The 17669-nt window shown below is 38.0% G+C and overlaps 1 protein-coding gene across 2 annotated transcripts; it reads right to left on the reverse strand.

Annotated features, from left to right (window-relative positions):
- Positions 1-163: 163 nt before the first annotated feature.
- On the reverse strand, positions 164-17653 carry LOC127660613 (WW domain binding protein 1-like). 2 transcript variants are annotated; one of them, XM_052150953.1, is made up of 4 exons: positions 17462-17653; positions 11290-11392; positions 5706-5867; positions 164-4614 (listed from the first exon to the last, which is right to left on the reverse strand). In XM_052150953.1, the coding sequence occupies exons 1-4, from the start codon at positions 17609-17611 to the stop codon at positions 3914-3916; spliced, it is 1116 nt and encodes a 371-aa protein (XP_052006913.1). In that variant the 5' UTR covers positions 17612-17653; the 3' UTR covers positions 164-3913. The 2 variants fall into 2 exon arrangements, with proteins under 2 accessions (XP_052006913.1, XP_052006914.1); XM_052150954.1 differs by lacking the exon at positions 17462-17653 and adding an exon at positions 11812-11999.
- Positions 17654-17669: the final 16 nt, after the last annotated feature.

The following is a 17669-nucleotide window of genomic DNA, read 5'->3' on the forward strand; positions in this document are numbered from 1 at the left end:
TAACAAAGCCCTTCTGTCGAGAAAAAATAAATACAAAGCTGCTGTATCACATATCAAACAAGAATAAAATGAATCCCTTGAGACAACGTGACTATTTCCAACAGTAATATCCAGGCATTTTGGATTTTTGGAACATAATTAGTCGCAGAGGAAATTCTTCAGCTTTAAAAACATTATTTTTTATTTTTTTTATTCATATGGAACATTCTTTGATACTCATTAATTTGGTTGAGCCTTATAAAATGCAGAAAATACATTTTTATATATAAAAAGAAAGTGACTACAGATACAAAACTAAAACATTGTACTAGGCTTAAAATCAAAGCTTAAGAAATACACAAAAGCAATTGGCTTGCAAAGCCTTCGTCACCTTCAAGCATGCAAACTTACTGCATCAGTGACAAAACAGTGCAATGACAGCTTTTCAGGCAGAACTCCCACAGTCTCATTCACAGTAAGCTAACCAACATTGTGACCGAGACAAACTTCTAAGCAATACCTTTGGTCTCGTACATCAAATCGCGAGAGAAAACTATCATGATTAGTGCTAGAGTAATACATGAGCACCCTTGTTGCAACAGATGACTTGATCTCCTCTAACTAAATTAGCTTCAAGCTTGACTAAATCAAATCATTACGATACTTTGATAAATGCATCCATGATGTAGTAACTAGTCCAATTTATTCCAAATGTTCTATATTAAAGCTGGTCAGACAATAGTGCTTCATTCAGGAAATGTTTCCAAAGGCACCAAGTCTGTGTTGGAATCTGCCTCCAGAACCAGTTTTTCCAGCAGACACAGTTGGAACATAATTTACCTGGCACATCATGTTTTAAAGAAAATTAGCCCAGTTCACACAGCAACACTCTGATTTGGAAATCTACAGGGCCGACGAGCTCTCTGTACCCAATCTAAGTCTCTGGCATTGTAGAAAGCCTAACTACTAATCCAAACCAAAGGTCAAATAAACACAGTGGCATTAAGCACAATCCATTTAAAATAACCTAATAACACACAGACAGTGTTGTAATGCAGCTTGGGGAAGTCTCCATCTCATTAACCAGATGTATAAGTGCTACTCTGAAGAACAAGCTAACATAGCAATAACAGTAACCTTACCTTATCGGCTACAATAAAACTTTAAAAGCTTAATCTAAGTAATAAAGCCTATATATGAGTGACCTTACTGTTAGTGGTGCCAGAGTTCCCTTACAGTGTTAAGATACAAAAACAATTTAAAGCACTATGGGAGAATCCAAAATTAAATTAAGGCAAAAATTATTAACATACATATTTAAATGATATGTTTCGATGGAAGGCATATCAAGTGATACTTACAAGTTAACCATTAGTATGTAATAAAGTCTATTATTTCCACTCATACTGGCCCTTGATTATTTCATGCAGTAATCCGAACACACACACACACATTGGACTCTTTAAGGCATATGGCAAAACTAGTAAAATCAATAAAGGCACCTATTGTAAATATGCAAAAGGGGTTAAATCTATATACAAAAGTACAACCCCAATTCTTGGGACAGTATGAAAATGCTAATAAAAAAAAGTAGCGATTTGTAAATTATATTCACCATTTGCTATATTGAAAACAATACAGCAACATATTGATTACCTTGTGAATTTCATTGTTGTAGTTTTTTTTTTAAATGTACAGTAATTTAAAATAAGATGATTGCACCATGCTCCAAAAAAGTTGAGACAGATGCAATTTAAGACTAATAACAATTTGACAAGTTAAAATAACAAGTCGATGTGAAACAGATGAGGCAATCGTGTCAATGAGCCTCCAAAAACAGCTTAGTCCTTCAAGAGCAAGGACCATTCAAGACTTGTCAAGTTTGCCAACAGATGCTTCAGCAAATAACCCAGCACTTTGAGAACAATGTTCTCCAAAGACAAATTGGAAGGATTTTGGACATTTCATCCTCTAGAGTGCACATTATAGTTAAAAGTTTCAAGGAATCTGGTCAAATGTCAGTGGGTAAAGGGCAAGATGAAAGCCATTTCTAAATGCGCATGATCTCTGATCACTCAGACATCACGGTCTTAAAAAAAACTTAGTTAGTCAACACCATTCACCACTGCATCCACAGATGCAAGTTAAGACTTAACTATGCAAAGCAGAAGCCATACATCAACACTGTCCAGAAGCGCTGCCGACTTCTCTGGGCTCGGTCTCATCTTAGATGTGTGTTTTTTGGTCAGATGAGTCAACATTTAAAATTGTTTTTGAAAATCAGCCGTTGCGTTCTCCATGCGAAAAGGACCATTCAAGCTGTTATTAGCATCAGGTCCAAAGGCCAGTGTCTGTATGGGCCAGGGATGTGTCAGTGCCCATGGCATGGGTAACTCGCACATCTGTGAGGGGACCATTAACGCAGACAGATATATAACATTTTGGAGCAGCATATACTATCATCCAGCACCGTCTTTTCCAGGGACGGCCCTGCATTTTCAGCAGGACAACTTCTAACCACATACTGGCCGAATAAGCAGAGTGTGCAGGTGCTAGATTGGCCTGCCATCTCCAATACGACAACAAAGACCCCATACAATTGTGCAGCTAAAGACCTGCATTATGGATGAATAGGGGAAAATTCCACTTTATAAACTTAAACTTGTGTCTTCTGTGCCTAAATGCTTAAAGTGTTATTTGAAGAAATTATGCTTCACGGTGGTAAACACAAATCAGAAAGTAGAACATCATATAATGTTTAGTTGTAGTGCTTTCAATATAGCAAATGGTGAATATGCTCCTTTTTGTATTTATTAACATTTTTCATACTGTTCCAACTTTTTCAGAATTGGGGTTGTATTTACAGCCTGCATTTAAAGATTATTTGCATAATTTCACTATTTGAAAGCATGTGGTATATAACAACAACTGTGGACATCTGCTAATGGATCTATGCAAATAATCATGCAAAATATAGTTTAGTTTTGCATCAAGGCGAAACCATGTAATACAAAACAAAACAAAACTAAAATGACAACCCTACCCAGTTTAACTGTTGGTAGGGAGCACATATATCGACAAGATCACTTTTAGGTGACTTCCCTTCATTTTTCTGAATAGCATCATGCTGTGATACTTCTCCAGACACAAAAATGTGTGTAAATATATATAAAAGACAAAAAGCATTAAAAAAGACAAAGCTCTGAAGTATCAGTGCACTGCCTGGTTGAGACTATCATGGCAGTCTTTACCCTGTTTTCTGTCCTTTGTTTGCACTGTGTAATTTTGTCCCTTTGGGAGTGGCAGTATTTTAAATTACATTAAAGGTAAGAATTTGAGGGGGGAAAAAACACAGATAATTTTAATCAGACCTTAAAGGAATAGTTCTCCCAAAAATGAAAATTGTCATTTAACCTCCCACATGTTGTTCCAAACCCGTATAACTTTCTACACAGTAGATATTTTAATGAATATTGCATTGAAAAAAACGACTGGGAAATTCATTAAAAATATCTCCTTTTGTGTTTCACAGAAGAAAAACAACATGAGGGTGAGTAAATTCTGACTCAGTTTTCTCAACAGGAGGCAATCAGCCTAAAAAAAACAAAACAAAAAGCCTCCAAATCTACAGGCATGTCATTCAGTGCTGTGGGTCAACACAATAAGCCTAGAAACGGGAACAGAATTTCCCCTGTGGCTTTGATCGTGACCTCTCTTTGAAGCAACAGACCTATTAATGTTTATTAGATTATCCAATTAATCCATTAAAAACCGTAAAGGATTTGCACATTAACACCCTCTTGAAACACACTCTCTCTTTCACACGCACACACAAAGTGACATTGCCGACAGTAAAAACTGATTGATGTACTTTGAGAAAGTAAAGGCAAAGGGACAGCAGTGTAAAACAAGTCTCTGCTGGAACTAGTTGTGCTCAACTCTGAGGGTCTATTTTGCTGCCATGACGTGGATCCTCCTGTTCGTTGATGGTGTGCAAATTGAGGCAGACTGGAGGCTGCTGAGGCTCTCCGTCTGAGGCAGCCAGGCCCTGCTCCTCATCCCCTAAACCCTGAGGGCTACTACTGCGTGGGTTGCAGCTATCACAGAAGTCCTGCTCCACAAGCAACCCTCCATCCATATGGCCTACTAGCTCTTTCATCTCCTCCTCTTCTCCATCCCCGGGCCCCTGGCTGCACACACATACTTCAATCCCAGAGTCACCCGTGAAGTGCCTATGACGGCCTGAAGTCTTGTCCTTGCTGTCAGGATAACAGTCCAAGCCTTGCTCTCCAGGTTTAGTCAGATCCTCACTGCTTTGCTTGACTAGGCTGTGTGAGGTAGCACATGCTACCTGCTGGATTTGCTCATCCTCCTCTAGGCTGAGATATGGTTTGTGGGCGTTTCTGGCGGGGCAATGTGTGGTGGGAGAATGTGGCTGCTCTGGGGAACAGTTCTCTGATGCAGAGGCAACGGGGCTGGATTGTAGTGGAGAGCAGAGCTCATCTGTTTGCTCAGAGCACATGGGGTCAGTGCTGGTGGACTGGCCTGGTTGAGAGGCACTGTATGGAGGAGGGGGTGTCGGAGGTCTGTTTTCGACTTCCTCGTAAGCAGGTAAGAGGTAACCAGGCAGAAACCCTGGATGAGAGGAAGACGGAAAATTACTGACGATCAATCATGATCCACTGTGACATACAAAAAAAGCTTTAGTTATGATTTAGGGTTAGTAGAAGTAATAGTTCTCCCAAAAATGAAAATTATCTCATAATTTGCACACCCACATGCCATCCCAGATGTGTATGACTTTCTTCTGCAGAACACAAATATTCTTCTAAAATTTTTCATTTAAGCACTGTAGGTCCATACAATGCAATTGTATTGTGACCAGACATTTCAAGATCAGCAAATCACATAAAGGCAGCAAAAATGTAATCCATAAGTCTCTAGTTGTAAAATCCATATCTTCATAAGCAATATGATAGGTGTGGGTAAGAAACAGATCAATATTTAAGTCTTAAGTCTATTTACTAATAACTAAACAGGCACCACATCTGACTTTCAGAAGTGAAAGTGGAGATTTATAATAAAAAAGGACTTAAATATTGATCTGTTTCTCACCCACACTTATATCACTTTTGAAGATATAGATTACACCACTGGAGTCGTATACATTACTTTTATGCTGCTTTATGGACTTTAGATTTCCACCATTCACTTGAAGAGAAATGACCAACATAGCCAAAATATATTCTTAAAATCTTTACGTGTGTTCAGCAGAAGAAAGAAAGTCATACACATCTGGCATGGCATGAGAGTGAGTAAATGAGAGAATTTTAATTTTGGTGTGAACTATTACTTTAAGACAAAAAAAACAAATCTGTAATCATTTACTCGCCCTCATATTTTTCCAAACCCATGTGACTATCTTCTGTGGAACACAAAGGGAAGCAGAATGTTTGTCTCAATCACCATTCAATTTCATTGCATGCGAAAAAATATGCAATAAAATTAAAGGGTGACTGAGGCATACATTCTGTCCAACAACTCCTTTTGTGTTCCATGGAAGACAAAAAGTCATACAGGTTTGGAACAAAATGAGGGTGAGTAAATGACAACAAATTTTCAGTTTTGGGTGAATTATCCTTTTTATCCTGGGTTAGCTGGAAAAACAGAAAGACAAATGATAAGAGAATGGATGAGAGAGAGAGAGAGATGAAGTGGGTACTGACTGAAGTAGAAGGGTAGAGAGGTGTAGTTATGGGCTTCTCTGTAAGCGATGAGGTTGATCTCGTGCTGCCGTTGCTGCTGCTGCAGTCTGTGTTTGGCTCTGCGGTGGTGACACACACAGCAGCAGCCCAGAATGATGATGAGTGTCAAGACCAACCAAAACCCTGATGAAAGACACACACAACAACACGTTCTTACCAACAGTTTTGCCTGACAAGGCCTTTTGTCGGTCACTTGGTGTAGTGTCTTCCAGTCAGTCACTTCGGACGCCTCAGGGGTTTCAATAGATTGTTCGTTTTATTCCAGTATAGCATTTGATTATCTCGATAAATAAACCGACAAGTAAATAAATTGAAAACCATATGCCTGCTGGCGTCCATGCATTTCCAACGTTCAATTCCAAAAAACTGTTCAACACATGGATTCCTCCTTTGTCTACCTTTATGCCACTAATTGGCACAGGTGTGCAAATTTAACTCCTTCTGTTCCAAGGCCTTCCAAGGCCGCAAGATCATGATTCACCAGCAGGGGTTATTAAATTAACTTCAACATAAATGTCACAAATGGCTCCTACACTTGGTTTCTATCTTCGTCACATCGTGCTTGTTAGCCAAAGTGACAAACAGTGAAATGTCAGTTCAGTTTGGCTGCAATTTTGTCAGTTCAAACAGTATTTCAGTGTGGACAGAAAAATTACTTGACGATTGTACTTAAAACTTGTGACTAGTCAGAATAAAGTGTTCGATCGATAACTCGGGCAGGTTGATCTTTGATCAGTGGATTAATGGAAGTGTTACATCCAGCTTGTGTTAGTTCCAAAATCTACTGAAAGCCGTATTATGAATTATACAGGAGACCTTCTAACTATGTACAATATGAAAATATAAATTTTACTAATGATATTTTCTTTGTTTTTCATCATGTCACATTTTAGCTTTTTAAAAATGAACAAATCAATGTTTTAATAAATAAATATATTATATTGAATATTATATTTTGTTAAATTTGTATTGTTTAATTGCATAATCTGTACTATTTACAGGTATTTACATTGATTTGTTGAACATGTGCTAAAACCCGGTATTGTCTCTTTAAGGGAATCCTGCATTTCTGTAAGCAGCATCTTTAAACGAGCGCATGTTAACAAGGGAGACTCGATTGGCTTCATCTCAACTGTGCTATACCGGATTTGAATTAAATGTTTCTTTTTTGTTCAACAACTTATTGTAAAGAACAGAAAGTGTATTAAAAAAGACATTCATTAAATGGGCCACGTTTAAAAATCTTTGGACACATTAAACTGGAACAAGTTTTACTCTCTATACGCAGTGAAAGGATCTTGCTGCTGAATACTCCACCACTATACTACACAATTAATTCACTGGTGAGTGAAATCTGAACATTTACCAGCCATTTGCCAAATATAAATATTTTTGGTCACATAGTGCAAAATTTGGTTGCAAATGCGAGTGATTTCCTCTCATTGGCTACGTTTACATGCACCCTCATAATGCGATTATAATGTACGGAAGCCCTGAACCGCACTGTGGAAAAATGTTATTCACTAGATTATTTTTTTTTTTAGGTGGTGTCTTTGTGCCTCCCTGAGCCTATGTCCTACAGTTTTTCTCCCAAATTCTTTTTCCCTGCTCAATTTTCTCCCTTCAAAAAACACAATAAAAAAAAAAAAAACATTTTTTTTTTCTCTCCAAAATTATAATTATAAAGCAATTAAATTCTACTTTATAATGAGCAATCTACATGCTGATTTGGGAAACAGGCGTTACTCCATTGTAAAATAACAAACGTCAGTCAAAGTGTTAGTTCACCCAAAAATGAAAATTATCCCATAATTTTCTCAACCTCAAGCCAACCTAGGTGTACATGACTTTCTTCTTTCAGCCAAACACAATCAGAGTATATAAAATATCCTGGCTCTTCCAAGCTTTATAATCGGAATGAATGGTACCTTAGATTTTGATCCATCCATCAAAAAATTAATCCATAAGGCTCCACGGTGGTTAATAAAGGCCTTCTGAAGCGAAGCATTTTTGTAAGAAAAATATCCATATTTATAACTTTAACTATAATCACTTGCTTCCAATAATGGCCGTCCGTGCATTCACTGGCTTCCTCCATCCTCCGCGCTCGTCACTTCTGACCTGAGATAACACTATGCCTATGTCAAACGCCGGAACTCGACTCTCTCATGAACGCGCGGACAGCCGTTACCGGAAGCCAGTGATTACCAGTACCATTCATTACGATTATAAAGCTTGGAGGAGTTGATTAGTATATATTAAGATCTAACAAATTAATTGTGGGATCTCACATATTAGTAGACTCTCAAACATTATATACAGCATGTTTCTTTCCTTGATTAAGATTTGCCAAACATTTCCTAAACAGATAAAGGACCACAGCTGTCATCTTAAGCACAAGATTTTATGCTTAATGATAGTGGCTGAGGCTGGTACAGCATGCTAATTGTTAGCTAGCAAAAAAAAAAAAAAGACGAGAGAAATTGAGAGAAAAAAAACATTTTGGGAATGAGAAAAAAACATTTTTGGAGAGAAAAGATGGCAGTTAAAGATATACTCAAACCAGCCAACAATCATGCCAGTCTAAATTACTGAGCTCACCACCCCCAATTCTAATGGTCGATATGACTATTAACTGAAGCTCCTGACCCATATCAGCTGATTTTATGCATTGCACTACTGCCACATGTTTGGCTGATGATAATCACATGAATAAGTAGATGTACAGGTGTACCTAATAAAGTGACCAGTGAGTATATTTCATAATGTAATATACAGGTTTATCAAGCAACATGATCAACTGAAATATGTTTGTGCACAACCTTCTTCTGCTTTCAATTTAATTACATAACTATTTTGGAAATGTATAAACAACAGTGAGGTTGTGGCAATTGCCTATATTGTGTGTGTGTGTGTGTACATACAGTTTAAGTCAGACGTTTACTCATTTTTTAACCACTCCACAGATGTAATATTAGCCAACTATAGTTTTGGCATGTTCTTTTACACGAGTTACTAACTAAATTACATGAGTAATTTTTCCAACAATGATTTACTGACAGATTGTTTAACTTTTAATTGGCTATATCACAATTCCAGTGAGTCAGAAGTTCACACACATTAAGTTAACTGTGCCTTTAAGCAGCTTGGAAAATTCTAGAAAATTAAGTCAAGCCTTTAGACAATTAGCTTCTGATAGTAGGTGTGCTGAACTGGAGGTGTACCTGTGGATGTATTTTAAAGCCTATATTCAAACTCAGTAACTCTTTGCTTAACATATCAGAAAATGAAAAGAAATCAGCCAATACGTCCGGAAAAAAAGATGTCTGATTTAACCTTGGGAGCAATTTCTAAATGCCTGAATGTATGAGTGGTGGTGGTGTAGTGGGCTGAAGCACTGAACTGGTAAGTAGAAGGTTGTTGGTTCGATCCCCACAGCCACCACAATTGTGTCCTCGAGCAAGGCACTTAACTCCAGGTTGCTCCAGGGGGATTGTCCCTTTAATAAGTGCACTTTAAGTCGCTTGGGATAAAATGCATAAATGTAAATGCATTTGTTTAATGCAAGTATAAACACCATGGAACCACGCAGGAAGCAATTCTTAGAGATGAAAGTAGTTTGGTGCAAAATTGCAAATCAATCCCAGAACAGCAAAGGACCTTGTGAAGATGCTGGAGGAAACAGGTGAAGTATCTATATCCACAGTAAAACGAGTCCTATATCATCATAACCTGAAAGGCTGCTCAGCAAGGTAGAAGCCACTGCTCCAAAACCACCATAAAAAGCCAGACTACAGTTTGCAAGTGCACATGGGGACAAAGAGAATCGTGAAAAGCTGAGCTTAAATGTATTTGGCTAAGGTGTATATAAACTTCTGTCTTCAACTGTACACTCACTGTACACAATGGCCCTAATAAAGTGCCTGACACGGTCGTCTTCTGTTCGAAATGTTATGCATTTAGATATGCAATTATCTAAATTATGATAATTGATTATCTGAGTTACCGTAGCCTTTGTCAGCTTATCAACATAGCATTTTCCCATTTCCCACAGAAATGCAGCTTGCTGGATGTTTTCTGTTTTTCGCACCATTTCTGTTTTACGAGGGTTGTGCATGAAAATCATAGGAGATCAGCAATTACATAAATACTCAAACCTGGCATGGTCAAAATTACTGAGATCACATTTTCCCCCATTCTGATAGTTGTGAATATTAACTAAAACTCCTGACCCGTATCTGCAGGATTGTATGCACTGCAGCCACACAATTAGCTGATTAGATAATCACATGTATAAGTAGATGTACAGGTGTTCATTATAAAGTGATCAGTGAGTGTATATGTGAGGGTACAATTTAATTTTTTTGGTTTAAAATGACGAGGTAGAACACAAAACAGAAGCAGTTTACAGAACCTTACATGTGGCATCAGATCACAGGAGAATAATGTGCTGGATTTTAGGGTGGGGCTCTCAACGGAGAGAGCTGTGTAAGTCAAAGTCTTGTGAGATCCAAGTGTGTGAAACTTTGCCCCAAATTAAGCAGAGACCTTTTCTGGGCTGTACTTTTCCTCATGTAGACATTTAAGGCAGCTGTTTACAGGAGCTGGCCTGATCTGGTTACACTGGATTTGTGTCTGTCCGGGTCGCATGTAATTGGCACAATGTAAAAACCCCAAGTGCAGCACTTGGCTAAGCAGATGATGTGCTGTAATTATTATGAAGATGAGGTTAGATCCCAGTTATTAAAATAGATGGTACACCAGAGGGAGAGGGGTAATTTGATAACACAGGAGCATTGCCAATGGGTGTGACTAGGACAGAACAGCAACTAGATCAGGACCAGCCAATCAATCAGAAGTTATAACCAACATGCCAAAATCTGCCTCGTAATTAATAAGTCTGTGAGAGATTTGTTTAAGATAATTGGGGCTAACTCGTTAACTGGTGTCTCAGTTATGACGCAGAAGGCCACTTGTGTTTGTTCTTAAAACGAAGGAAGACCTGGTTCCAGTAATCTAGATGATTGAACGATTATTTCTCATTACTGTTTATAGTAACAAAATAATTACTGACATCAGAGAACAACTACTGCAGACAGGTTGACAACAAATGCAGGTAGAACTTTATACCCTTAAATAATCAGACTTTTATGCTCATTGTGTCAGAATATAGTGTCTTGAAAATCGACATGCATACATACACAGACTTAAGAGTTAATAACATTAAGGACCATAGCTGACAAGTGGATGTTCAAATAACTTACTTTTTTCAGCAGAACACAAATAAGATGTTAGGTGGAGTGTTAGGGACTGAGAGACCCTTTCATTTAATGGGGAAAAACATGCAATGATAGTGAATGGTGACTGAGACGTTTTTTCTCCTTTTGTGTTCCACAGAAGAAAGTAAGTCATACAGGTTTGGAACAACATGAGGGTGAGTAAATTATGACAATTTCCCTGGAGTGAACAGTCCCTTTTTTTAATTCTTACTGTGCAGTGGATTTCAGACACTAGCAGTCTACACTTTATCTTGAGAGATACTTACACCACACTTCATAGTAATAGCTGCAGCACTGGGACTTTCCACAGCAGTGGCCCGAATCACAGAAGTAGCTCTGGTTGTTCACTCCAAAACACAGCAGCCTGCTCTGCAAAACCAAACACAGTGTACACAACATGAGCCTAAATATGAGAAGGGCTTTGCAAATGCTCCAATGATGCTAGTGTTTTTAAAGACATCCTGCACCCTGATTTCTACAATTTACAAAAAAAGAGCATTCAAATAAATAAGAATGAACAAAATGGGAATATTTTTATGTTTCAAAGGCAATATCTGGTATAAATGCAGGAGAATTTTTTTTTTTTTATAAAAGACCCCAAGCTATAGTTTGCATTGACATTACACTGTCTTCACCTACAGATGTCTTCACAAATAACAAATACAGAGTCAAATCACTATGTTCTCTTTAGTGAGCAGATTGTATAAAAAAAAAAAAGCTAATTAAGTTAAATTAGTTTATTAAAAAAAAATTACTGAATCCTGAGCTCTATTATTTTCCTGCATTACCTGTCTAAACCCCATCAGAAAAGGCACGGTAGACTTCTGATAGCAAAATCAACATTCAACTCGACAGAGACAAAGTTGTGTTACACACTGGACGGCAAACACCGAAGAAGAGACAGAGGAACGTCGGGCTTGAACCACCCTCCACCCTCAAATGGTGCGGTGCGACAAGAACTGCCCGTTTACTGGCGGCCATCTCAATTTAAACACACATACACACAGCCTTCCACATGGCATTTCAAACCCAGTGAGCTCTGCCAGGGAATGCAAGTAAACAGGATGAACAGACAAGCAGTTTGACCCTCCTCTCCATGTCTCACCCTCTATAATAGACACACAAAGACACACAGACACTAAAGACAACTGCAGGCTTGACAGTTGTCTTTTGAGTGTTGAGCTAGATACAGTGCTTACTCGCAAAAGACTGCAAGATTGAAAGCTTGTCTGATGAACTTGATTTTCACTTGATTATTGATAACAAGCTGCAGAAAGCAAAAGTCTAAAAGCTGCAAATCTAAATACCAATGCAATTACAGACAGCATCTTGTATAGAGGCAAAAAGTCCACAGAGGGGAAAGAAATGGACCATCGCTAATCCTTGCCTTAAAACGTTACTGTCCAATCCTACGTGAAGGCATAAAGAAAAACAAAAAATTAGGAAAAGTTGAACACACTTACACTGTTATAAAATGAGGTTTTTGTCTTTTCAGTTAACAGTGATAAGCTTTTTCCTTGATTTAAACAAGCCTAATTTAAACTAGACAGTAGGACAAACGGAAACAGAATTTATAATGGTTGCCATGACAGCAGCCACTCTTAACAAGTGTGAGCGTTTTGAGTGAGAAGGGAACAAAGTCCCTTTGGAAGGTAATATAGGAGGTACATTTTAAGAGTTATTATGATGTAGAGAGAAAGAAAAATAGATTTTAATGGTGTTCTTTCAGACTGTAATACTTTATTTTTAATTACATATTACTATAATTATAAATATTATATACTCTGCACCCATCTACTGAGGTACTTCAACTTGGGATTTAACATTACTTGTGTTTGAACATCATATTTTCGGGCAAATTGGCGTAATTGTTTTCAGACAAATGTTAATAGCAAAGAATTGTGGGTTGTGAGTGCCCACGAAAGATACACCTCATGCATCCTCCGAATTCCCGTGAAAGAAGGTCGCATTCAAGGCTGCATTTGGAGTGTCCTACTTGCTTTTCTGAAACGAGACACAGCCTCACTGAGCACTTTATTAGGAACACCTGTGCACCTACTTATTCATGCCATAATCTAATCAGCCAATCATGTGGCAGCAGTGTACTGCATAAAATCATGCATATACAGGTCAGGAGCTTAATTTAATGTTCACATCAACCATCAGAATGGGTAGAAAACATGTTCTCAGTGATTTTGAACGTGGCATGAAATGTGGCTGATTTGAGTATTTCTGTAACAGCTGATCTCCTTGGTTTTTCTACTCACAACAGTCTCTAGTAGTTGCTCAGAATGGTGTCAGAAACAAAAAACATCCAAGAAACGCCTTGTTGATGAGGTCAATGGAGAATGGCCACACTGGTTTGAGCTGACATAAAGACTTGTCCCTCTTGTTTTTGACTTGTCCCTCGTTTATTAAAAAAATAAAATAATGCAGCAGCAAAAATCGTGGTTATAGCCATTTGCTATGGAAATGAATGGCGCCGGTCCAAAAATATTAAAATACACTAGGGCTGCACGATTTGGGGAAAATGTCATATTGTGATTATTGAGGCTAATATTGCGATAGCGATATAATAAACAAATGGTAACATGAGTCAACTTGCTTAGTTATCAAGGAAAATGCACAAATAGATTACTGATAAAGTTGAAATGTGTATTTCTCAACTCAAACATACAAACTAGCAACAACCACAACTATAAATGCAGTGTTTTCAAATTAAAATATTTTTACTAAATTATATAACATCTTTGCATTACTGCAAACTTGTTATTTTCTCAATATTACACCTAAATAAAATGGAACAATAAATAACATACACATTTTCATGAAAATAAGATTGTCCAAACAAACAGGGACATTTAAGCAGGATGTAACATGTACTTTCTATAAACTCTTTTGAAATGGAAACTGGATATAAAAGTGTGGTTCACTCAAATCACTAAACCTGTTGTGTTTAAATGACCAACTGGTATTTCCAAATCCTCTTTCTAAAAAGTTCTACTTATCGCTGGTACCTCTTGTCCAGTGTGTGTATCATTTTCTGAAATCCCACTTTGCTAACGGTGCATCATGTCTCTTTATATCTCTGTGAAGACTTTGAAAACACATCTGTAATTGTGCCTTGTTTACTGGGCTTTTTAATGTAGTTTTAGTCAATGAAAACTGTTGACATTTTAGTAACATTTAGTCATATTGATATTTTAGCCACTGAACACTGTAAACATTTTAGCCATAAGAGTATTATTGACAAGCATTTGTCAATCTTGTCTATCCAAAACATGCATATATATATATACACACACACACACATTTTATTGTTGTTGTCATTTTTCACATAAGATTGATCTTATCATGAGGATCTCATCAATGATGCTACACGTTGCATGCTGCAGACAGCGGGGTTGAGAGAGGAGCGGAACTTTAAATCTCTCCCGGTCTCGACTCCCGCTCAGATTGTGTCTTCCGCGACTGGTTGGAGCGGCTCTGACCGCACCGAGAATGACAGTTTTGGAGTTTGTGTTTATTTACATGGTACGCTCCCGTATTATATTAACTTTAAGGATGAAATAAAGATATATCGCCAAGCTATGATCGGTGTTATTTTTTTCTGGCCACCAGTTCATTGTCGGGACACTGCACACCGGAAACTCAAATGTAATGACCACACGTGCAACTCCCTAAACTGAGACTGACTGGTCATCTTTTTATTAGCGGTGTAGAAAATGGGCAAACAGCTCTCAGAGAGAATGGGCTGTCACGTCCACACATGCACTTATTTATTTAATATAATCGCACAGGCCGACATCACGATTGCGATATGATTTGTCGTGTAGCACTAAAATACACCTTGTTTTAAAAGTATGATTTTAAAGTGTGATAAGCATCTAAAAAAGGGGTCCCTTTGGTACCATTTCAAATCCATCTTTAAAAAAAAAACAGGACTGTTGTAACCTGGTGCTAGTCATGTTAGCATACAAGATCTGAGATCAACCTATATTTTTTCCAAATAGCAGACATCCCAAGTCTCCCGGAAGTTCCGGGAGTCTCCCGCGTATTGATAGCGGCTCCCTGATGCCCGCAAATTAGTTAAAATCTCCCGGAATCAAGAGCGAGCGAGCGAGCAAGAGCGGTTACACTGTGCTCCAAACCGTGTAGCGCGCACGGCAGAAAGGGAGAGAGCGAAAGACCTTGCGTGTGTGTGTGTGTGCATCAAGAAGTGCATGTAAGACAGAGAACATCCTGATTGGCCTGTTTCGGTAAGTCAACCAATCAATTGTCAGTGTGGGCGGGCTTTTATCTCTTCTCCCGAACCTAATAGATCAGTTCAGTGTATCTAGACACAGGAACGCCATGGCAGAGGGAGAGTGCCCCAAAAAGCGAAAATATAAGACACATTTTACGCCAGACTACACGAAAGTGTGCCCCTGTCTAATAAGAGTGAAACATAATGACAGTCTTGCACGCTGTACAGTTTGTAACAGTGACTTCAGCATTGCCCATGGCGGGTTAAATGATTGTAAAAGACATGTTGACAATGACATGTTTCATTTCATGTGCATATTATTCAGGCCGGCTAGTTACCTAGGCTACATGAAAACAATAAACTCCTTAGACCTGTTTAAAGTTGCAATGGAATATAAATAAAAGCAGTTTACATAAATAGTATAAGCAGTTTATATTAAAAGTAATCTACATAATTAACAAATAATTGCATAGGCCTATAGAGAAATATTTCAAGCCATTTTTTTATTGTAATCTTGATTACGGCTTACAGTTCAAAAATCCAGTATCTCAAAATATTAGAATAAAGGATTTATAATGCAGAAATATAGACCTTCTGAAAAGTGTTAATTTATGCACTCAATACTTGGTCAGGGCTCCATTTGCACAAATGACTGCAAATAATTATTGCTCAGTGGTCCAAAGTCCACTTTTCAGATGAAAGTAAATTTTGCATTTCATTTGGAAATCAAGGTCCCAGAGTCTGGAGGAAGAGTTGAGAGGCACAGAATACTGAAGATACTAGAAGTTGCTTGAAGTCCATTGTGAAGTTTCCACTGTCAGTGTTGATTTGGGTTGTCATGTCATCTGCTGGTGTTGGTCCACCGTATTTTCTCAAGTTGAGAGTCAATGCAGCCGTCAACCAGGAGATTTTAGAGAACTCCATGCTTCTATCTGCTGACAAGCTTTATGGAGATGCTGATTTCCTTTTCCAGCAGGACTTGGCACCAGCCCACAGTGCCAAAACTACTAGTATCTGGTTTGCTGACCATGGTATTACTGTGCTTGATTGGCCAGCCAATTCACCTGACCTGAATCCCATAGAGAATCTATGGGGTATTGTCAAGAGGAAAATGAGAGACACCAGATCCAACAATAAGACGTGCTAATGGCCGCTATCATAGCAACCTAGGCTTACCAAAACACCTCAGCAGTGCCACAGGCTGATTGCCTCCATGCCACACCGCACTGATGCAGTAATTTGTGCAAAAGGAGCCCCCGACCAAGTATTTAGTGCATAAATTAACATACTTTTCAGAAGGTTGACATTTTCTGTATTATAAATTCTTTATTCTAATATTTTTCAAATCCACAAAAAAAGGCTTGAAATATTTCACTTTATGTAATGAATCCAGAATAAATCAAAGTTCCACTTTTAGAATTAAATTACAGAAAGAAAAAAACGTTTCCACGATATTCAATTTTTTTTTTAGATGCACCCATACAGAACATTCACAGTCAAGATCAGAATGAAAGCACAAGAATCAAAACAGCTTTAATCAGTCATCGTTTAAATATTTTAGATATGTATATTTTTTAAACACAGAGGACAGCTAAAGTTTCTATGATTCATACATACTAGGTCTACCCTTAAAGTGTCAATCACAGTCAACTTTACAATTAATAAAATATAGAATTACTTTGCCAGCAGTAGTAATAGTTGAAGATCTTTAATCATAATAGTGAACCCATCAGAAGTTTGTGAAATAAGTTAATGAAATGTCAAAAATGTGACTGTGACAAGACTGAAATCAAACAGACTGTGCTTGCATAGGATTCTGTTGTCAATCACATTGCTGGCAGTTTATTGCTCTGGTCTGAGAAGATATCTAAGTGAAATCAATTAGGGTGTGAATTGTTTGCATTTATCCGTACAAACATTAACTAAGTAAAAATCAAAACCTGCCAAAAGACAAGGCTAGAAGCTGTTCAGATCATCAAAAATGTCACTGCTGTGGAAACAAACACAAAGGCTGTGACTCAAATCTAGTAAGCTGCCTATATAGACAGCTTTTCTCTCTCTTTTTTTTTTTTTAGAATATTAAGCGCATTCGAATGAATAATTAAACGCTATTTTGCCCAAACGTGCTGTCTAGGTAGGCATTTCACTGGTTTCTGAGCCGCCTAGGCTAATGATGCTAACATTGTGTTTACCTCGGTCACCGCTGCCTCCGCTGACACCGAAGCGACCGGTCCAATAACCGCGTTAATTACAAACAACCCCATGCCCCGTCTTATATACTCGACCCCACACATTCCGCCCTTCCCCGTGGCTTTCGAAACATCTGCAGCACGGTAGGACATTCAGCTAGCCTGCAAGCTAGCTTCAGTTCCGTCCCTATCTTCTTTCTTTCAACTCTCT

This window comes from Xyrauchen texanus, chromosome 20, assembly GCF_025860055.1.
Source record: "Xyrauchen texanus isolate HMW12.3.18 chromosome 20, RBS_HiC_50CHRs, whole genome shotgun sequence".
Lineage (NCBI taxonomy): Eukaryota > Metazoa > Chordata > Actinopteri > Cypriniformes > Catostomidae > Xyrauchen > Xyrauchen texanus.

Excerpts from the sequence above, each read along its gene's own strand:
- LOC127660613 (XM_052150953.1), bottom strand. The coding sequence starts at position 17,611 with ATGTCCTACCGTGCTGCAGATGTTTCGAAAGCCACGGGGAAGGGCGGA. Across the intron at positions 5,868-11,289 it reads CTATTACTATGAAGTGTGGT|GGTTTTGGTTGGTCTTGACA; the intron begins GTAAGTATCTCT and ends GTCTTTCATCAG. Across the intron at positions 4,615-5,705 it reads CTCTCTACCCTTCTACTTCA|GGTTTCTGCCTGGTTACCTC; the intron begins GTCAGTACCCAC and ends CCTCTCATCCAG.